The sequence below is a fragment of the Anopheles ziemanni genome, chromosome 3, assembly GCF_943734765.1.
Source record: "Anopheles ziemanni chromosome 3, idAnoZiCoDA_A2_x.2, whole genome shotgun sequence".
Taxonomy (NCBI): domain Eukaryota; kingdom Metazoa; phylum Arthropoda; class Insecta; order Diptera; family Culicidae; genus Anopheles; species Anopheles ziemanni.
Window position 1 is genome coordinate 15,808,375 of NC_080706.1, and position 17,497 is coordinate 15,825,871.

The 17,497-nt window shown below is 45.5% G+C and overlaps 1 protein-coding gene across 1 annotated transcript in view; it reads left to right on the forward strand.

Moving 5' to 3' along the window:
- Positions 1–651: 651 nt before the first annotated feature.
- Positions 652–17,497, forward strand: part of LOC131284205 (furin-like protease 2) — an 88,154-nt gene continuing 71,308 nt past the window's right edge. The window contains exon 1 of the mRNA XM_058313059.1: positions 652–1,059. Coding sequence (XP_058169042.1) covers positions 652–1,059 — 408 coding nt within the window. The remainder of the gene's footprint in view (positions 1,060–17,497) is intronic.

Consider the following 17,497-nt stretch of genomic DNA (forward strand, 5'->3'; position numbering starts at 1 on the left):
TAGTTACATTACTAAGTGAACAACTATTGGTACCGTTACCCTAATGAATATTTTTTCTTCCTTCCTTTCAGGTCACTGTAGCGTTTGGGAAATTTTGTAAAGTGCCAGTTCAAACGCGGTGTGAGTGTGCAATGTTGAATGTGTGCCGAAATAATGGCAAACGTATAATCCCTCAGTGACGAGGCGAGGGTGAAAGAGTAAAAGCGGCGTGCGCAGTGTCCTGTTTCCCTTAGCTCTTCCTGCGGCGCGAGTCTTTTAGCGCGTCGTTAAGCCTAACACTTCGTTTTCCCGACCCCTTTTTCCCCTGTTGGTCCCCTGGTGCGTACATCGGAGCGGAGGAAAAATCCAGCGTTTATGACCGCGACAAGTGTCCGCGACTTAGTGAGCAACTTTCCATCGCCAGCCCGCCGCAACCGGTGCTGCTGCCTTCCGCCGTGCCGCCCGGCCACCAGCTAGGACCTCCTCGGCACGCACAAAATGGCGATCCTCACCGCAGCGACGCCAGCGCGGCCCGCGCCCCTTCCCAGCGACCGCCGGCAGCGCGATGCGTCGTCGTCATCGTCGTCCCGGTCGTCTGTGCACAGTCTCAGGCACACGGCCAGCGCACACCAGCGACCCTACCCGACAGTCCCCCCGCCGCCAGGCCACAAAATGGGCGCCCGGATGGTGCAGCTCACGCTAGTGGCGACGTTAGTGGCGCTGGTGATGCACGGTGCCGACGCGTCATCGGAAGCCAACGTCACCGCCGACGCTAATGGAAGTAGTAATTATAGGCTTGCGAAGCAGCATAATTATAATGTTAGTAACGATGATCTAATTACGGCGCCGTTCGCTGGCGCTGATGTGGCTGCGGCGTCGCTGGCGGCCGAGGTCAACGATGGGCTTCTGGAGTACGCAGCCGGCCCGCTGCCGCTCGAGGCGGTGAACGCAGCCAAGGCGAGGCGCGCCAATGCCCGCCCGGCCGCCATCTACATGAACGAGTTCGCCGTCTACATCCCGCGTGGGAACGACCTCGCCGACACCATCGCGCACAAGTACGGCTTCTCCAATCGCGGACAGGTAGGTGGCACTTTTCGGGAGGGAAGCGGTGGGTCACATTTATTTTGTAGCAATACAGGAGGACATCACTTGACCAGGGGAATGTCAGTGGTTGGAAAACGAGCTCGATGCGACAATAATGCAGAGGTGACAAAATTACACCACCATTAGACACACATCATTAGAACTTCGCGGCCGTCCGGGAACCCGTCGATGGATAGAATTGCGGGAAATGATGATAGTGGTTTTAAATTTTCACCCCATTCACCCTCCCACTAGTTTCCCTTTACGCTTCCCGGGTGTGTGATTTATCAAACAACATGGTTGGCGGAAAATCGGTGCCGTGGTTCGGCCAAGCATGGGCATAAATATTAAAATGTGTATTTCGCTCTCATTAGCATAAACCGTTTAGGCGGCGGCTGGAGAGGGGCTTATTGTTTAATAGTATTTTGATTGGGAACGAGCACGAGCCGCGTTAGAGGTCCCTAATTTGTTGAAATGGGTTTTGTTGAAGTTTTTATCCGGGAACGACCACAACCGTAATAAGATGTAAGACTTTTCTATCGATAGAATCTAGGCTTTTATTAGTATTTAGAGACATAGAAAGAATTGGACCATTTATTTGACCATACGCTTTTGTATTTATGAGGGAGAAAAATAAATTATGATTGTTTTTATGTTATGTTTTTTATGTGGATTGTCTTTTTTTGACAACGATCTACAAAAACTTATGTTTTCCTGTATTAAATTTCAACTTATAATACGATAATGAGGACTTTAACATATGTGGACAATATCTCCTTCCATTTGAGTAGAAGAACCTGAAAAAAATTTAAAAAAAAGCTTCAAGTGCTTCCAAAAGCGACTTTCACCAGACTTTTAAATTTTTGTTTCATGGAAAATGTCTCAGTGAAATATCAAAATAATTTTACCTCAGACACCCTAAACAGAAAATTGTCTTCAAAATGAATCGAGCTTCAGTTTGGGATTCTTCAAATTTTCAGTAACTTGTGTGAGTTAGAATATCATGAACTATTATCTAACTCCTTATGATTTCCGTATTAGAATGGTTAGTTTCACCATTTAAAAATAATTATCACGTTGACACTGCATTCCTTTTCTCTATTTTGTCTTATATTATGATTGACTATCGGCACACAATCATTAACTTGTTTCATCAATCTTGTTTTGTTTAAAATTTTAATCCCTAAAACGAAAAAAAAAAATTACTGTCGCTTCCTCCACCGGCACAACTTCTTTCATTCAAATTTACCACGTCGTTCATTATTTAAACCACGGCTTGGTACACGATTACTTTCGACCGCAAGATTACGGTTCGAAGAATTCTTTCGCTGCGGCTCGAAGGACGTCGCCTATTTGCGGTAGTGGACGGGTAGTTAATTTGCATAATTTTTGAATTTCTAATCCGCTTTGATCAAACATTTGCTGCCTCTTTTAATTAGTGACAAATTACTATCACCTCACGCAACGCATTCTTTTTTTTCTCCACCGATACTTAACACGGCTGCTACATCGATTTTTCCATCGATTCTTGTGAAAAATGACGTCATAAAGAGTTGTGGGTGGTAATTATCGTAGATACAGAACAGGCTTAACAGCGCGTGTTTTTTGTGAAGAGAAAAAGGGAAAGATTGCACAGCTATCCTGCTCAATCGTGTAACACGACCGTCGTGTGATAAGGATCCGAATTTTGAACTTCAAGAAAAGAAGCGCGTAACGTTGATCGAATTAAAATCTCCATTGAGGCTTTGCCCTTTTTCAGCTCGTCGCGGTATTTGTTATGAATGTTAAGTCGTTGGTGTTGAATCTCATTTGCATTCGTTATCGATTGGCTGCTAATTAGGAATCTTTTTCGCATTGATGGCGTTCGCGTTTGGCAAAGTTGACAAAAAATGTTGAAAACTGTAACCCTTCAAATTTCCAATAATTAATACAAATTTCTTGGGTTCAGCTCAGATTTTCTAGGAAATTATTATTAGCAAATTCTAACGTTCTATTGATCACTTTTCCAAAAATCTGATTAACGAATTAGAGCGGAAAAACGGTTACGAAGCAAACTTCTCTCCCTAATCGCAGAGAGAAGCTTCCCAATGGACGTACAGGAAATCCTAGCTGCCGCCGTCTGATTTACTTCAACAAATTTTCGTCGGATGAGAAGAGATAAGGATCCGTCGCTTCCGAGCAGAACAATGGTGACGGTGGGAAAACTTTCGCCATACCAATTAAACCGTTTCGCAAAGCCAACGCAATGGAAAGACTCGTCCGATGCTTCACTCCAGTGTCGAACACGGTCTGCTCGGTGTCTTTTCAGTCTGCTTCCATTCCGCACTTCCCGGGAACCGGTGGTGGATGCCAGATTGACACTGGAAAACAGCAACCTCGAGTAGGTTGCATGTGAACGCATTCCACCACTCGAGCGTGTTGTTGAAGAACGTTGGCGCCACGCATCGGGGAGGAATTTTCGGGGAAAAGCTGAACCCATCTGCCTGGTCGCTTTTCACTGCCGGTGTCAACGATTCCCTGGAAGGAAATGCTTATAGCACTTCCGCACGTGCGCCGGGATGATTTCTTTCAGTGGTTGAAATGAGTTGGTTACCCAGTTTCCTGTGTTTGTTATCTCTTTTCCGGAGTCAGTTAGCCGTATTTCTTTTCTGTTTTTAATTTTATCAGTCGCTCGAGCGGTTTAGAGAGGGTATTAGAATGAATGTTTGCGATGTTTGAGGGAAACACTTTTCTAGAGTGTGCAGCTCTAAAGAATCTCACCCCGGAGAGGAAATAAATGTATTAAAACATCTCGTAAAATGTGTGTGTCTCGTATGTGGACCTCAGAAAAGGGGCGATACAAAAATTACTAGACCCTTAAGGACACTCGAACTCGAATATCCCGACTAACGACGATTCGCCCACGGGCCATGCCTAAGCACCAGATCTAAATATGCTAAACGGCCATATGCACAGGTCGTAAGTAAATTCATCACGGCGCTGTTCCGACGCTTCTCCATCCGCCTCTGTCCCAGAAACCCTTACCAACTGACCCTGAAAGCTCGAGGACATCGCCGCCGACGACGACGATGACGACAAGTACGTGCATAAACGACGCCGTTACCGTTTAACCCTTACGAACCCACTAAAATGCCAGTCCGTTTTTCGGTTGAGTTCGAACGGTCGGTGGGCGCACGGCACTACAGCGCCATTACCATCATAACTAAAAACCAACACCTTGGGTTGTGGGGTGCCGGAAGCTGAAAAAGTGATAGCAAGCAACCGTCCCGTTTCCGGCTCGTGGCAGCAAGTCGTCCCGCAAGCACACGTACGTCGCCGGGCATGTCGCTTCATTCAGCGTTCGAAGGGTCCCGCACTCGTTCGTCGAACCTGGGTTTCGCAGCAGAAAGGGTTGTGCTGCCTCAAAGTTTTGTGAGCGCGTGCGTGTGAGTGTGTCATACGAACAAATATGTTGGCACGTTACGTGACTGGAGCGGCATAAAAACATGCAAATAAATTTATTCAAATTAGAGCCAGTTTGCATCCCTTCACAAGTTTCCCACCACGTTTCGCATTCTGTACCGTTCTTCCTAACACTGAACAGGTTGAAACAATAGTTTTAAGGATTTTAAATTCGTTTGTTTAAAAACTTCTTTTTCATTTAGAAATAAAAATCATCGACGTCATATATGTTCACCCTTTTTGACATTTTTTCATATATGAAACAAACATTTTGACAGCTTAAAAGTCAATTTAAATGTCGCGTGCTTTTATTCTATCTTCTATTATCAACATTTATATTTTTTCTTGATCGGATGTTCACATCCATTGCCCACGACACTTGGATGGAAGGTGGGGACTAAATTATAAACCAATTTAAAATACGTAAAGACACGCATAAAGACATTTTATGCTGGGATACGGCATGGTTCTTGGTTCCTTTCCTTCCCCCCAAAAAAGGGCACAGCATCTGCCGTTCTGATTCGTTCGTTGACGACCTTCGTAATCATTCTCATCATCATCACATGTTTGCTTGTTAAAGAACTGGAGTCAGTTCTCCTCACCGATGTGGAAGGCGTGTTCATTAACAACAGCAGATAAAAGGATACTTTAAGTAAGGAAACGCATAATCGAATAGGCTTTCGGCGTCGTTGTTTTTTTAGGGTCGGTAACATTGAAAGGGAGTTTAAATTGATTTCACTGTTTGTGTTAACTAAATTTACGAGTTTATAATTTTAATTTAATTTGATTGCTTTGTGTTCCAGGTAGTTTTAAGTCATCGAATACATTAAACTTTTATTGTTGTTAACATAATCAGAATATTTTATTATTATGAGTAGTTGTTCTGAACTCGGTTCATTGTTTGATTGGTTTTAAATTTAAATTTGTTAATTATTGAAACTTTTCGTCCTTAAAACAATATTTTTGATTTGAAACTTTCTCACCCACCTTGTAGTTTATCTAAAGTTTCTTGATATGTCTAGCCATTCTAAATTCATATTGCAACCTTCATCTGCATTGCCATTTTGAGAGATTGTCTCACAACTTAAACCCTTCGTGCAGATGCAGCAGCAAAAGTACCGGATCAGAGCACGTGGGTGTGTGGGTTGTGTGTCTGCAAAACGCCTCTAGCTACTGCCATGTCAGTTGATTACGGTGTACCAATATGGTGCAGCTCTACCGAACGGTGTGCGTCATTAATAACTTATCGTAAAAACTTGTGCATGCACATCGACCTCCGCTCCGGATGTGAAGCTTTATCCGGACGGGCCCCATTTCCTTCTGCAATGGTGATGATTTATGTAGTTAAGCCTGAAGGAAGCAAAACCGACTGTATGGAGGATGTATGCTGGAGAAGCGAAGCTGTTTTCTCTGTGGGATGCCTACAGGAGGATTGGTGATAAAAATCTTTAGCCTCCCCCGGCTGATGGGAGCGTAAAGGAGTTAGAGAATGGGTGGATATAGTTCTTAGTTGAAGCCATCGGCACCGGATCCGGTGTCTGCTATCCGTAAAGCCGTTCGGGAGTCGGGGTGTGCCGAAAGTTTCATCAAGCTTTTATATCTATGGTCCAATCGACGGTACAGGGAAATCGATAAGTTTTCATACAATTTCGGTGAGCAGCTCGTCAAGCGTTGAGAGATTGTTGAAAATGATCTGTTGATGGATAAGGCAGTTAATCTCGATTTAATTCCTATCAGCAAGTTACGACTTTTATTTCGGTTTCGGGTTTAGCCATGTTTCATGAGCAAATGGAGGCGCCTGGTGTTTTGAAAAGTGAGGGGAAAAGGCAAGAAAAAGGTTCAACATTTTACTTGACCATGGGGCAGGACTTCAAACGTATCGCTTATGCAACTGGGACCACGTGCTGAAGACCAACGGTGACATCGTTGCTTGGTCATAGTGTGATAATGGACTACTTCTTCCACTTCGCTGCTGGAGCGATGGCGCTCCTCCTGGCTTTCATCGGGTGTTTTCGGGCGGGGGGAGGGGATGCCACAGGATGGAAATCCGTTGGCACTCCAGCGTGTCGTAATGGCGCATAAAACGGGCACGGTCATCAATCAATCGGTTTATGGCCGATAACAGTCACTGGCGAGGCTCGGCGCGTTTTTGGAGAGAGCTCAGCCGAAATGATGGACCAACTGAAGCATGGAGTTCGATATTGGCGAACGGTTGATGAAGGCATCGTCGGGCGGAAACCGGGCCAGTTTGGCGTCGGCAGGCAAAGTGGTTTCTTGCCAGGTCTCGCCCTCGATTGCCCGAGCTCGAGGAACGATCGGCGGTTCACGTTACTAAAAAAAAAACTCCACCACCCTTGATGCGAACCCATGGTTTGGGCGGATCTGGAGTAACGAAACATATTGTCATCACATTACTCACTTGCCTGTTGGCCCAGAGGCCTCTTTCCGCGACGCTCCGAACAGCCTACGAAAGGCGTCTCGTTGTCCTGTGGAAATCCAGAGCCACACCATAATCGTGTCCGATCCGATCCCGCCTGGTTAGTGTCTTTTAGGCCCTAACGTTTTTGTTTGCTGGTCGGTAATTTTGGTTGCTAGTTTTCACACGTTCCCAGCTCCACGTAAGCATCGCCTGCCGTAAATGCGAGGGAGGGAAGAGAAAGCGGGGACCGTTCTACCGATAACGACAACACTCGTCCACGTATGAAAGGTGCCGGCGCGCTCGAGCCAACATAAAACAAAGTAATTGTGTGCTCAGTTTGCTCAGCTTTCCCGGGTGTGCGAGTCAGTGCCCCGGAAGTGTGCCTTGCCGTTTGGTTTTTCCCACCTCCTTTTGTGTCTCGCGCCACTTCCTTGTGGATTTCGAGCACTAGTCTTTCGGTTCTGCCCCGTCAGCCATTCAATGGATCGATGGAAAACGTCATTGGAAACACCAAAAAGTAAAAAAAAACTCGATGGTCTGTCAAACACGGCAGACATGCTCCAGCATAAAAGTGAGCGCAACAAAAACCAAACTCATCCGTCCGTTGTTATGGCTTCCGCGTGAAACAAAAAGAAAACCCGGGGTTACTCCAATATCCAGCCCGGGAATCGAGCCGGGGACTGCGATGCGTCTAGGGCTCATCGTTCCGCGGCGACTTGCGGAAAATTATGATCGATACATAGCGCAAAATTAATAGTCTAGGACTACACCGTCATCATCGCTCCGGTTTTTCCCCCTGCCGCCCTGCCTCCTCCTTCGTCCGTTCCTATTCGGTGGGTTTTCGCGTGTTCCGGGTTATCGTTAGAACGCCACGCTCTCGGTGAAACTCACCCAGGTTTTGCTTTATGCCCCGACACTGACGAGGATGACGCTGCTGTTCCCGTTTGGCGCATGTTTCCCCCGCATGGGACGGGAGTTTTCCGGCCAGCAAGAAGGGGGTAAGCAGGGGCGGTAGATTAAGGGAACTTTATCCTCTTCTTGTTGCGAGTCGGTGTTTCCTCTCCGGGCGAGAACACTCGGTTCTACAGCGCTGTGCGCACTTGTCCTTTTTTTCTTTTTTGCTCCGAGCGAGAGAAAAGCTTTTTGCGCCCCCCCCCCCCCCCTCCCCCACCGCAAAATCGTTGGCCATTTTTGTTGGCTTTTGGGAAAAACCGGTCGGGTCACGACGAGCGGTTCATGATCCACGTTCATTTTCAGCATGGCGTTTGCAATTTTTTTTTTCACTACCGTCCGCTACTTCACTAGCCACTTGCCTGCCGCTCGTCCGTCCGTCTCGTTGCTACTGTGTTCTCTTCTTTATTATTCTTCACAACTGCTTTGGGGTGTTGTGTATTTTTTTCAATACTGCCGTCCTTCTGCTGGCGTCCTAGTTAAAAGGAAAACAAAGGGAAAAAGAAATCCCAATCTAATCTCGTGGTGTTGTATATTATCATACTATATTTGCTTTATGTGAGGCGAATACTCGTTGCCGTTCGTATGGAAGGGCGCCAACGGGAACGCGCGCGTTGGAGAAATGAGAACATTGGACCAACTTTTACATTTTTTCTTCACAAACTTTCTTTATCCAAAAAAAAAAAGGAAAAAAGAAAAGGAGAGCTAAACAAAAAAACACCAAAACGATCGAGACCAATCCCGTTTTAATGCTCCATATATCCCACGCTGGGCGACCCTGGGGGGGGCTGAGGTTTTTCCATACATATTTTGCGCTGTAATTATTGGAAGCAATATATTTGATGAGTTTATGTTCGGCCGGTTCTCCTCTCTCGCGCGTGGATCGGAGATTTCGTTTCGGTGCGAAATCCGAACGCGTAATGATATTCATAGGATTATGTGTTTTTGATGAGTTCTCCAGCCCGGCGCGGTGCTGGATTGCAGTGTGTGTTTTGTGCGTGTGTAATGCTGCCTGCTGGCCAGGAGATAACGTGAAACTTTGCAAATATCGTGATGATGTTTACGATGCCGGGTCGGATTTCGGATGTATCATTCTTTGTCGGTGTTTTTCAGTACCATCGGTTTATACCAAATATGCTTTCGTTGGTTATCGGCAATCGACGTGCATGCAACAGATAGTGAAAATGAACTGATTTTATAAACAAGTAGATGAAGTTTGTGTTTTTTTCGCAATCACATCATTTGATTAACTGATTTCAGTATCAACAAAGTAAAATCTGTAGCTCCTGTAGTCCACTTGATGCCTTCTACTACGCCTTTTTCTTTGTTTTTCTCTTAGAAACGAGAGTCATAAAGCACCGAGCGAAAAATCATTGCTTTCCCCACGTTAGGAATTTTTCCAACCGCATGCGATTGGATGGATGTGGAATGCTGACTGGTGCTTTTTCGTTCCTTGCCTTCCGGAAAAGGGGGCTAGGAAAAATATAAAATCAATCCACCAAGCCTCCAAAATCGGTGCCGGGGTTGAGTTTTCACGTTTGTAATTCAAACCCCGCCCGCCAGCCACTTTACTACGAGCGAGCGGGCGTGATCGTGCTATTTACGCGCACGCCAGGGTTAACTCGATGACACAGCATCCGCTAGTGGAAAGTACAGCTCCAGCTGAAGCGGGTGAAACACAGCAGCATTTCCCTCCGAGGTGGGTGAAATTTGTTTTTGATTGATAAGTGATGTTTGAGAGCGTCTCAACGCACGGCCCAGACTTCCCTTTTGTTGTCTCTATCACTTTCCGTCTCGGGCCGGGCGTTCGAAATGGTATGTTAAAACCACCCACGTGCCGCCACTTTCACTCGGTGCGCTCCCCCCCCCCCCCGGAAGGCTAGGGGGAGGAAAATTGTGTCAAAAATATGCTAGACAGAAGCGAACGATACGATCTTTTCGACTGCATGAAGGTTTGCCGGATTTCCGAAACCGTCGGCGAGATGGTAACGTAAAGCATGACGTTTTGATTTTCGTCCCAACAATGTTCGTCGTGTTGTTTCCTCGTTTCTGTTTGCGCTTAGTGGAAAGCTACTTGGAACGTTCTCCTTTTTTCCTTGTACTTACTTACAACGCGAACAAACAAACCATCATATTTCGTTCACAGGGCTTAAATTTACCTATCGTACAACCTTTCTCGTTTTCTATTTCTTCTGAACAGTGCTTCAGTGAAACGGTTTCTATGATATCGTTGATCGTTAGATCGGTATCTTATGACTTTTCCCCCAAAAAAAAAAACGCTTTCGTTCGTCCAATCGGAACCCAACAACATTCCAATTCATGAAAACGTTCCGCGGAATCCTGAACGAAAAAAAGCATCCCGGGGATTCCTGGTTTGCACTATGGACCTATTTGATTTTCGGTTTTTCCCCAGACTCCCCCGCCCCCCACCGGTGGGGGTAAGTGGATAATTTTTCTTTTTGTTGTGCTACAATTTGCGTTTCGTGCCACCTCCGGCGGCGCTGGTGACAGTGAAGAATGATTCCCGTATCCCGTTCCTGGTAGGCAAACGTTTTTGCCATTCCTCTTCGGTGTTCCCGACCTCCCGTCAGTCATCTTCGCTGCTTGCCCGTGCAGTGGAAATAACCAAGCAGCAAACTTCACATTTTCACGAGAATCGAAGGGCGGGAAGGAGCTGAGAGGCTATTAGTCCCGAGGGGTGATGGCAAAGGACGATCGATGCTTGAAAGCAAGCCGAACAAACGTATACGAAATCAATCTCGCTGACACATCAATAACCGATTGGCAAGGAACCGAACGCTGAGCTGAAATGAACGTAAGCAGTTTTGAGCGGAAATGTTGTTTTTTTTTTTGCGTCCATTTTCCGTTTTTCCTCCTTCTTCAGTTCGAAACAAAACACCGCCATAAGAAGTTCCACTCGAGCGGCCTCCGCAGCCGTTGACTCCGTTTTAGAGCAGCATTGAAATCAAGACAGTGATACAGTGCCGGCTCAAACTGACAAAGAAGGGTTTTCCTCTCCTTTCCTCCCACCCAGGCAGGGCGGGCAAAAACAACAACTGTTTCGAAAGCAGATGTCAGGTGTCGAACGGATTGAATGATGTCACGAGTGATAGTGGGAGTCGACACACGTTCCGTTTTCCTGCTTAACAGTGCTCAAACAATTCTTCCGATCCATTTTCTCGTCCGTTTGGCTTCTTTGTCCCGGGCTCCGGGCGACAAAGTTGCCCGCTCGCACTCCATTCCTTTCTCCCACCCCCTTCGTTGGGCGACATTTTCTGACAGACGGAATGAAGCTTACTTGAAGGGAATGCGGAAGAATTTCGTTCGCTTTTTTTTCTTCTCTGAAACTCGGTGATTGATTGAATGTGAAGCACGGAGGAATGTGTTTGTAGATTTCTGAGACAGGCATCTGTCAGTGTTGAGTTTTAAAATAACTATAATTTCTCTTTCGAACACTGCTTGACACGACGAAAGTGTACGGTACATGTTATTTCAGAGTATCAATCAATCGATTTACTGTATTATTTTGTGTTTTATTTTTTTTATTCTCAATTTTACTTCAGTCTAATAGAACGTATCAATTTAAACGTCTATTTTAAGCACCAAGGGATAGTTCATACTAGCATTCCAGTTGAGTTTGTTGGATCATTTATAACACGGTTAACAGTAATTACCATAAAGATACTCGATCGACTTTCGATTTGTTCTACATTAATTTTTTGTTATCTTCCCCTCGTCACACACACACTCTCTCTCTCCCTCTTCTTCGTGGGGTGAATATCAACGCGTAATCGAAAACTGATGACCACTTTCATCACAGCCATACTTCATCGTCGCTCCAGTCGGTCGTCGCCTCCCGTTCGATCTTGTTCCCATTTTCGGCGTATCGTGTGACGGAAACAGCTAACAAAAAAAGAAAGCCGAAAAAGCAACCCCCCAAACTCTTAAGGACACATCTGTCTTCCGGTCCCGCATCCCATCCGGCTTGCAGACAGTTTTCGTTTCGTTCGTTTTTCGGTCACCTCTCTCCCCTCAAGCTGGAGCCAACGACAGATTTATCGGTGCGTACAGGCGAACTCTTCAGGCTTCGAGAAAGTGGGAAGGAATGAATTTTGGGGGAGCGGGATAACGGAACAGCAGCCAAATCTGGCAAGATGGAAACGATTCTGCATCGAATGACGCGAAGGATGGCTGGCCGGGGTTGGCACATGTTTATTAATGATCCGGTATCGAGCACACCGAGCAGAAGCAGCGCCGATAGCGTTCGACCCGAAGGCGTCGATATAAATAAGAAAAGCACAACATCTCGGACCGATTTCGGGGCGGAAAGTACGAAATGATGCTGTTCGCCTAGCGTGTGAGTCGATGAAGGAATCACAAGGGGAAAGAAATAAGGCCAACGAAATACAAGACAATGTTTCCCGCCGAGCAAGCATAGACGAAAGAATGGCGATAGCGTGGCGTGGCTACGTATTCGGTTTTAAGATGCCACAGCCTGCCACAAATCGTTCGATGGATGTCGCCTTTGAGGCTCGTAAACTCGATTCGTTCGGACCGCAAAGGCCCGAGCCCGTGGCGCTGTTTCGGTGCTTCAGCGCCAAGACGATGGCAGGACACAACGACGCTTGCCGGTCGAAATGCTGATGAGGTTTTGGCGGGCGTCGGGCCCGGAGAGGAGGCGTCATGGGACGGGCCATCCGGAGATGTACGATATAATCGTCATCGACAGTAGGCCCCTCGGGACTGGACGGTCGTGGTGACAGGTTGTTTGACCGTCCCGGGGGGGCGAGGGGAATTGGGTCCGTTATCGGCTGTGAAACTACCGGAGTAGGAAACGTGGTCGTCGGAGAATCAAAAAGTCGTTCGTTAGCGTACGAATGACCCTCATGGCGATGACGTCGAAGAAAGTTGGCGACGATTTAGCTGGTGGTGATTGAATAAAATAGTAACCGAAACTGGTTGGATTCTGGCGGATGAATATTTGAGGCCTTTGGGAGAAACAAAGTCCAAATCCGGTGGACACCATTTCTCGGCTCCTCGAAACCCCGCGCCTGCTACAGCCTCCTACCTAAAGCCGGCAGTTTTGTGGATCACTGGATCAAGGCCAGCCCGACGAGGAGATCCGAACTACTTCCCACCAGGTTTCAGGGTCGCTAACCGGTTCGGTCCGGCTGTGAACGTCCGGTGGAAAACGAGCGCCGCAAACACAAAGCAAACCCGAAAAGTTTGCACTGTCAACCCTGAACCGATCGGTTTGCCATTTCGGCCCGGCGCTACTTGCATAATATTGCTTTAATTAACCGTACCAGCCATTCGGGCCCGTGTCGCCAAGTCTTCGGAAGTCAAAGCGGAGGACCAAAAACCAACTCACACCATCAAACGGCCGTGACTGTCTTACCCCAGGGTGAGACTTGCTTTTGAAACCTCGTCGTCTGACTTTGGGCAACAAGTTTTTCGTAAAACGAACTCCGAAGACCTCACCAGACGGTAGCGTAAAGACTTATAAGCCGCTGGTTATGTGGGAGGCTGCCGTCCGAAAGCTGGACCTTCGGTGACGCTTGATAATTAATCATTCTCACCGAACTTTTTCCTCGCTTCCGGGTGAGCGATTATTTTGTCTTTCGCTTTTTTTTTATGTATTTACTCCATGCTGTTGCAAGTGTCTTCAGGCCTTGTTTTCTTACACACTAAGAGACACAAAATGACGTCACGTTGCTTTTAACTAGCGTGGGTGATGTCTTAAGCTTGTTGACTGACCGCTGGGAATGATTTTTTCATGCATGATTCAAATGTTGCGCGGGCAAACATTACCTTAAAAACAATTTTTTAATAACCGTAGGTGTAACACTGACGATTAAAGTGTGATTAATGGTCTCTTTGTTTTGCAAATAACTTCCTAAATAACAGCCCCTCAAGAAGACGGGATTAAATACGAGAAACTTAATCATTAAGGTTCAGAAATTCACTTCGCTTCGAGTACTTTATCACGCGGGATGAATTGAAATATTTTCCTTAAAAAAAAGTGAAATACCGCCTGATCCACCAAGATGACATTATCAAATTTACACATTATGAATCGGACTAAAAGTTATCCCCCTCCTCTCGTTCCGTGCCGCCAAACCCTCGCGGGACGTGTCTGCCATTTTTTTTTGTTTGTTCGCCGAAACCAATAAATCAATTAAAAAGTCATCACCCCAATCAGACACTTTCGACACTTGGAACCTTTCGGGGGTGGAGGGCCAGCGAAAGGGACAAAATCGTTAGCGCGCCGCCCGTGAAGAAATCCGTAATCCCGTAGCTATCTTTAAATTCTCCCGACGACGGGCAACGCTGACGCTGTGACGCCGGTTTGACAATCTGGCCATCGGAAGTCAGTCAAACTTTTTTCTCGTCCAGGGTTTCCGCCATCATCGACGGGACGCCAACAAATTGTTCACATCCCTCGGCCGACCTGAAGCCTGAACTGGCTTCGAAAGTGACAGTGAAAGTAAAAAGTAAACTTTCGCACTCTTCCTTTCCCCCCCGTCGTGGTTCTCCGTGGCAAAAGTGATGATAAAGTTTTCCCCAGGCCGATCCCCGTTCGATGGTTTCCTCGTGCCAGTTTTCCTTGTGCGTCGAGTTCCGTTCATTTTTCAAGCTCCTCGTACCGTCGCAATTTTTACAGGATGTGCGTTGAAAAAGTGAAGCTAAGAAGGAAGCAGATCGACCTTAACCATCCTTCAATCTAATAAAACATGATTAATAATTCAATCAAAGGATCTTATCAAACTTTTACAGCGACTGGGGAGGGGATTGATGAAAACGTTCGCGATGCTTATCTCAATCCGATGCAAGTCTTGTTGAAACGCCAATAATATATTGGAATATTCGATTGCGGTGCAATCCAAGACGGGGTTAATGTTTTTCCTTGTTAAAATTTATCCTTCAACAGTCGTTCGAAAACATATCACAACATGTAGCAAGAAAAGAAGTGTGTTGTAATCTGACGCTAAGCTGGTATGAGATGTTGGTTCTTAATTACACCAATAATACTTTTGCAAGCGTACGATATCCAGAAGGGAGCGAATGAATCTGTTGCAAACACCATTACACGATCCGGACATCGTATTAGTGTAACCTGATTAGTTTGACCCGACTGACCAAATTGACCGTACATGGTTTGGAAAGTTTGTTGCCGGTTCATCGGGTGGATATGTGGTCGGTTCGAAATAGCACAAACCCAAGACTTTTTCAAGCTGCCTTTGGCACTTCTTGCAGATGCTGAAAATTGCTGTTGTTGTCTAACTTTACCGATTATCTCAAGTCGCTTTTTCCTACTTAGAATGAATTCGAAAGAGGTATTTTTAAAATTTTTTGAGATACTAGCTTATTTGCCCGGTTACACGGGCACTATGATTTTTTTTATGTGAAAGCTATCTTCTAAGAGGTAGAATATGAAATTTTAGTCAAATATAACATTCAACGTTCACTTGTTCCCTTGTCGTCCAAGTCACTTGTCGAACCATTTCAATCTGTATTGTACGATTTCATATTCATCTTAGGAAGCTTTGAAATATTTATTGCTAAGAAATGTGGATCAATTAAATCCTTCAGTTTCCTCGTGTTTGTCCATCGGAATGAGCTCTGGATTTCGTTCTGGTTGATTTGTTAATCAGTTCGATATTTTTGTTTTGTGTGTGACTGTATGTTATATGAATTTGTGTTTTGTATGTGTTTCGAAGCACTTGAAGAATCGTGTATTGGAGAAAACAGTTCTAGGGAAAATCGTCATCACTTCTGTTGGTGGTGCATTATGTTTTTCTTTTTTTTTTTTTGTTAAATTATACGAAGACCATTGCTAGTTATCCGGTGTCGAGTATTTTTTTTACTTGACTCTATTGAACGTATTTCATATGGCCTGGGGACGGTGCCGCGCGAAAATTTTAAATTGCTTCAAAACACAATTTCAACATGAAAAGTATTTTGTTAATCCAAGTATGTTTACTCTTTCCCAAATCAAGCTGGTTGCTATAGCAATCAATGCTTTATGACTGTCGATACTTTTTGTCAAAAGTAAATACGCTTCGATAGTTTTGTTCATGCCTCATACTTGTGGATAAACTGAAAATACTAAACATTCGTGGCAAGTTAGTGTCTTCAAACCGAGAACCAAGCGCATCAGGATCGATCATGAAGACGCTAATTCAGTTATTCTATTGCGGGATTATTGGTTTGGATAGCTTTCCCTATTCCATCAGCAGGTTGCTGGTTGCATAGCACACATTTTATAATTTATAGATAGATAGATGATATAGATAGATAGAATAGACTATGTTGCTATTTCTCTTGACTTTAAAATCTTGATCCCTTTTTTCATAGTGAACAAATGAAGAAGAACTACATTATAAGTTCTATCTTGTTACTCTCTATTTTCAACCACGTAACACTCATCAACAACGCGCAACCACTCGTTGGAATGTAATTTCACTCTGTGACACTTTAGTGCAGGCCCCGCACTTACCGCCGCGGTATGGCCTACCACCAGGCAACAAAACAAGGTGAAGATATGTCTTGTTCAACCGACAGGCTGGAAAAATCAAAAACCAAATCATAATGTGGCGTCACCAGTCCTGGCCACTGGGGAATGCCTCCGGCGAAGTCTCTTTCGCTTACTGTCCTGGTTCTTCTTCGTCGTGTTTCCCTACACTCAAGTCATTCCATGCCACTCTGAGCATTGCTGGCAAAAAAAAGAAGTCCCCCCTTGTGGTAGGGAAATCTTCTTCCCGGTGGCACGCGGGGAAAAAAACTTCCATTTCGCCGGCTGAGGGTTGCGAACCGGACGATCTCTCCCGTATCGTGTGAGGGTGAGCATCCGCTGACAAGGGTCGACTGGCAAAAGTTTATCCGACCGTGGTGGGAGTCGGAAAGTGTATGAAAAGTCTTTTATGACAGTTCATTATTATCCTTCGAGTTATTCTTGCTATTACAGCTACGATATCCGATCGTCTTTGTTGGTGCACCGGGTCGTGGTGGATCTACCGTTCGCTTTGGCTCTTCTGCTTCTCCGATTCCAAATGTTTTGAAAACCGTAACTAACGACCACGCGGTCTCGTGTTCTCCTTGCTTAGGTTTCCCTCTATGGTGGGTTTTCTTTTTTACTCTCCTGTTTTGTGTTTGCCCCAGTTGCGCCCAGCCTCAGCCCCGATTCCAGATGCCCCGGACGGTCACGAACATGTCATTATTTTCCCGTGTTTTGCTCTCCCCGTGCGCGCATACCTGTCCAATGCTCGACCGGTTCCGTTCGCCTTAGTGGCTACGGCTAGTTTCGCTTTATTTCCGTGCTTTCCAGACAGTCGGTTGACAAACGAAGCGTAAGGTCGAGGTTGGTGTTGTGCAGAATCCCTTTATGATACTACTTAACGTGTTGTTTTACCGCGTTCTTTTCTTTTTTCACGTAGTATTTTTCATGTCCGGAAGCTTTAAGCATTTAAAACGACCGTGAGAAAGGGCATACATCGGTTCTTCTTTTCGTTTTCAACTAATTCTTCTAACCTAAAATGTATTTTAAATTTTCATTTCTTTCATTTAATTTCTTTTAAAATCAAATTTAACCCTAAATTTAAAAAAATACTACGATATTTCCAA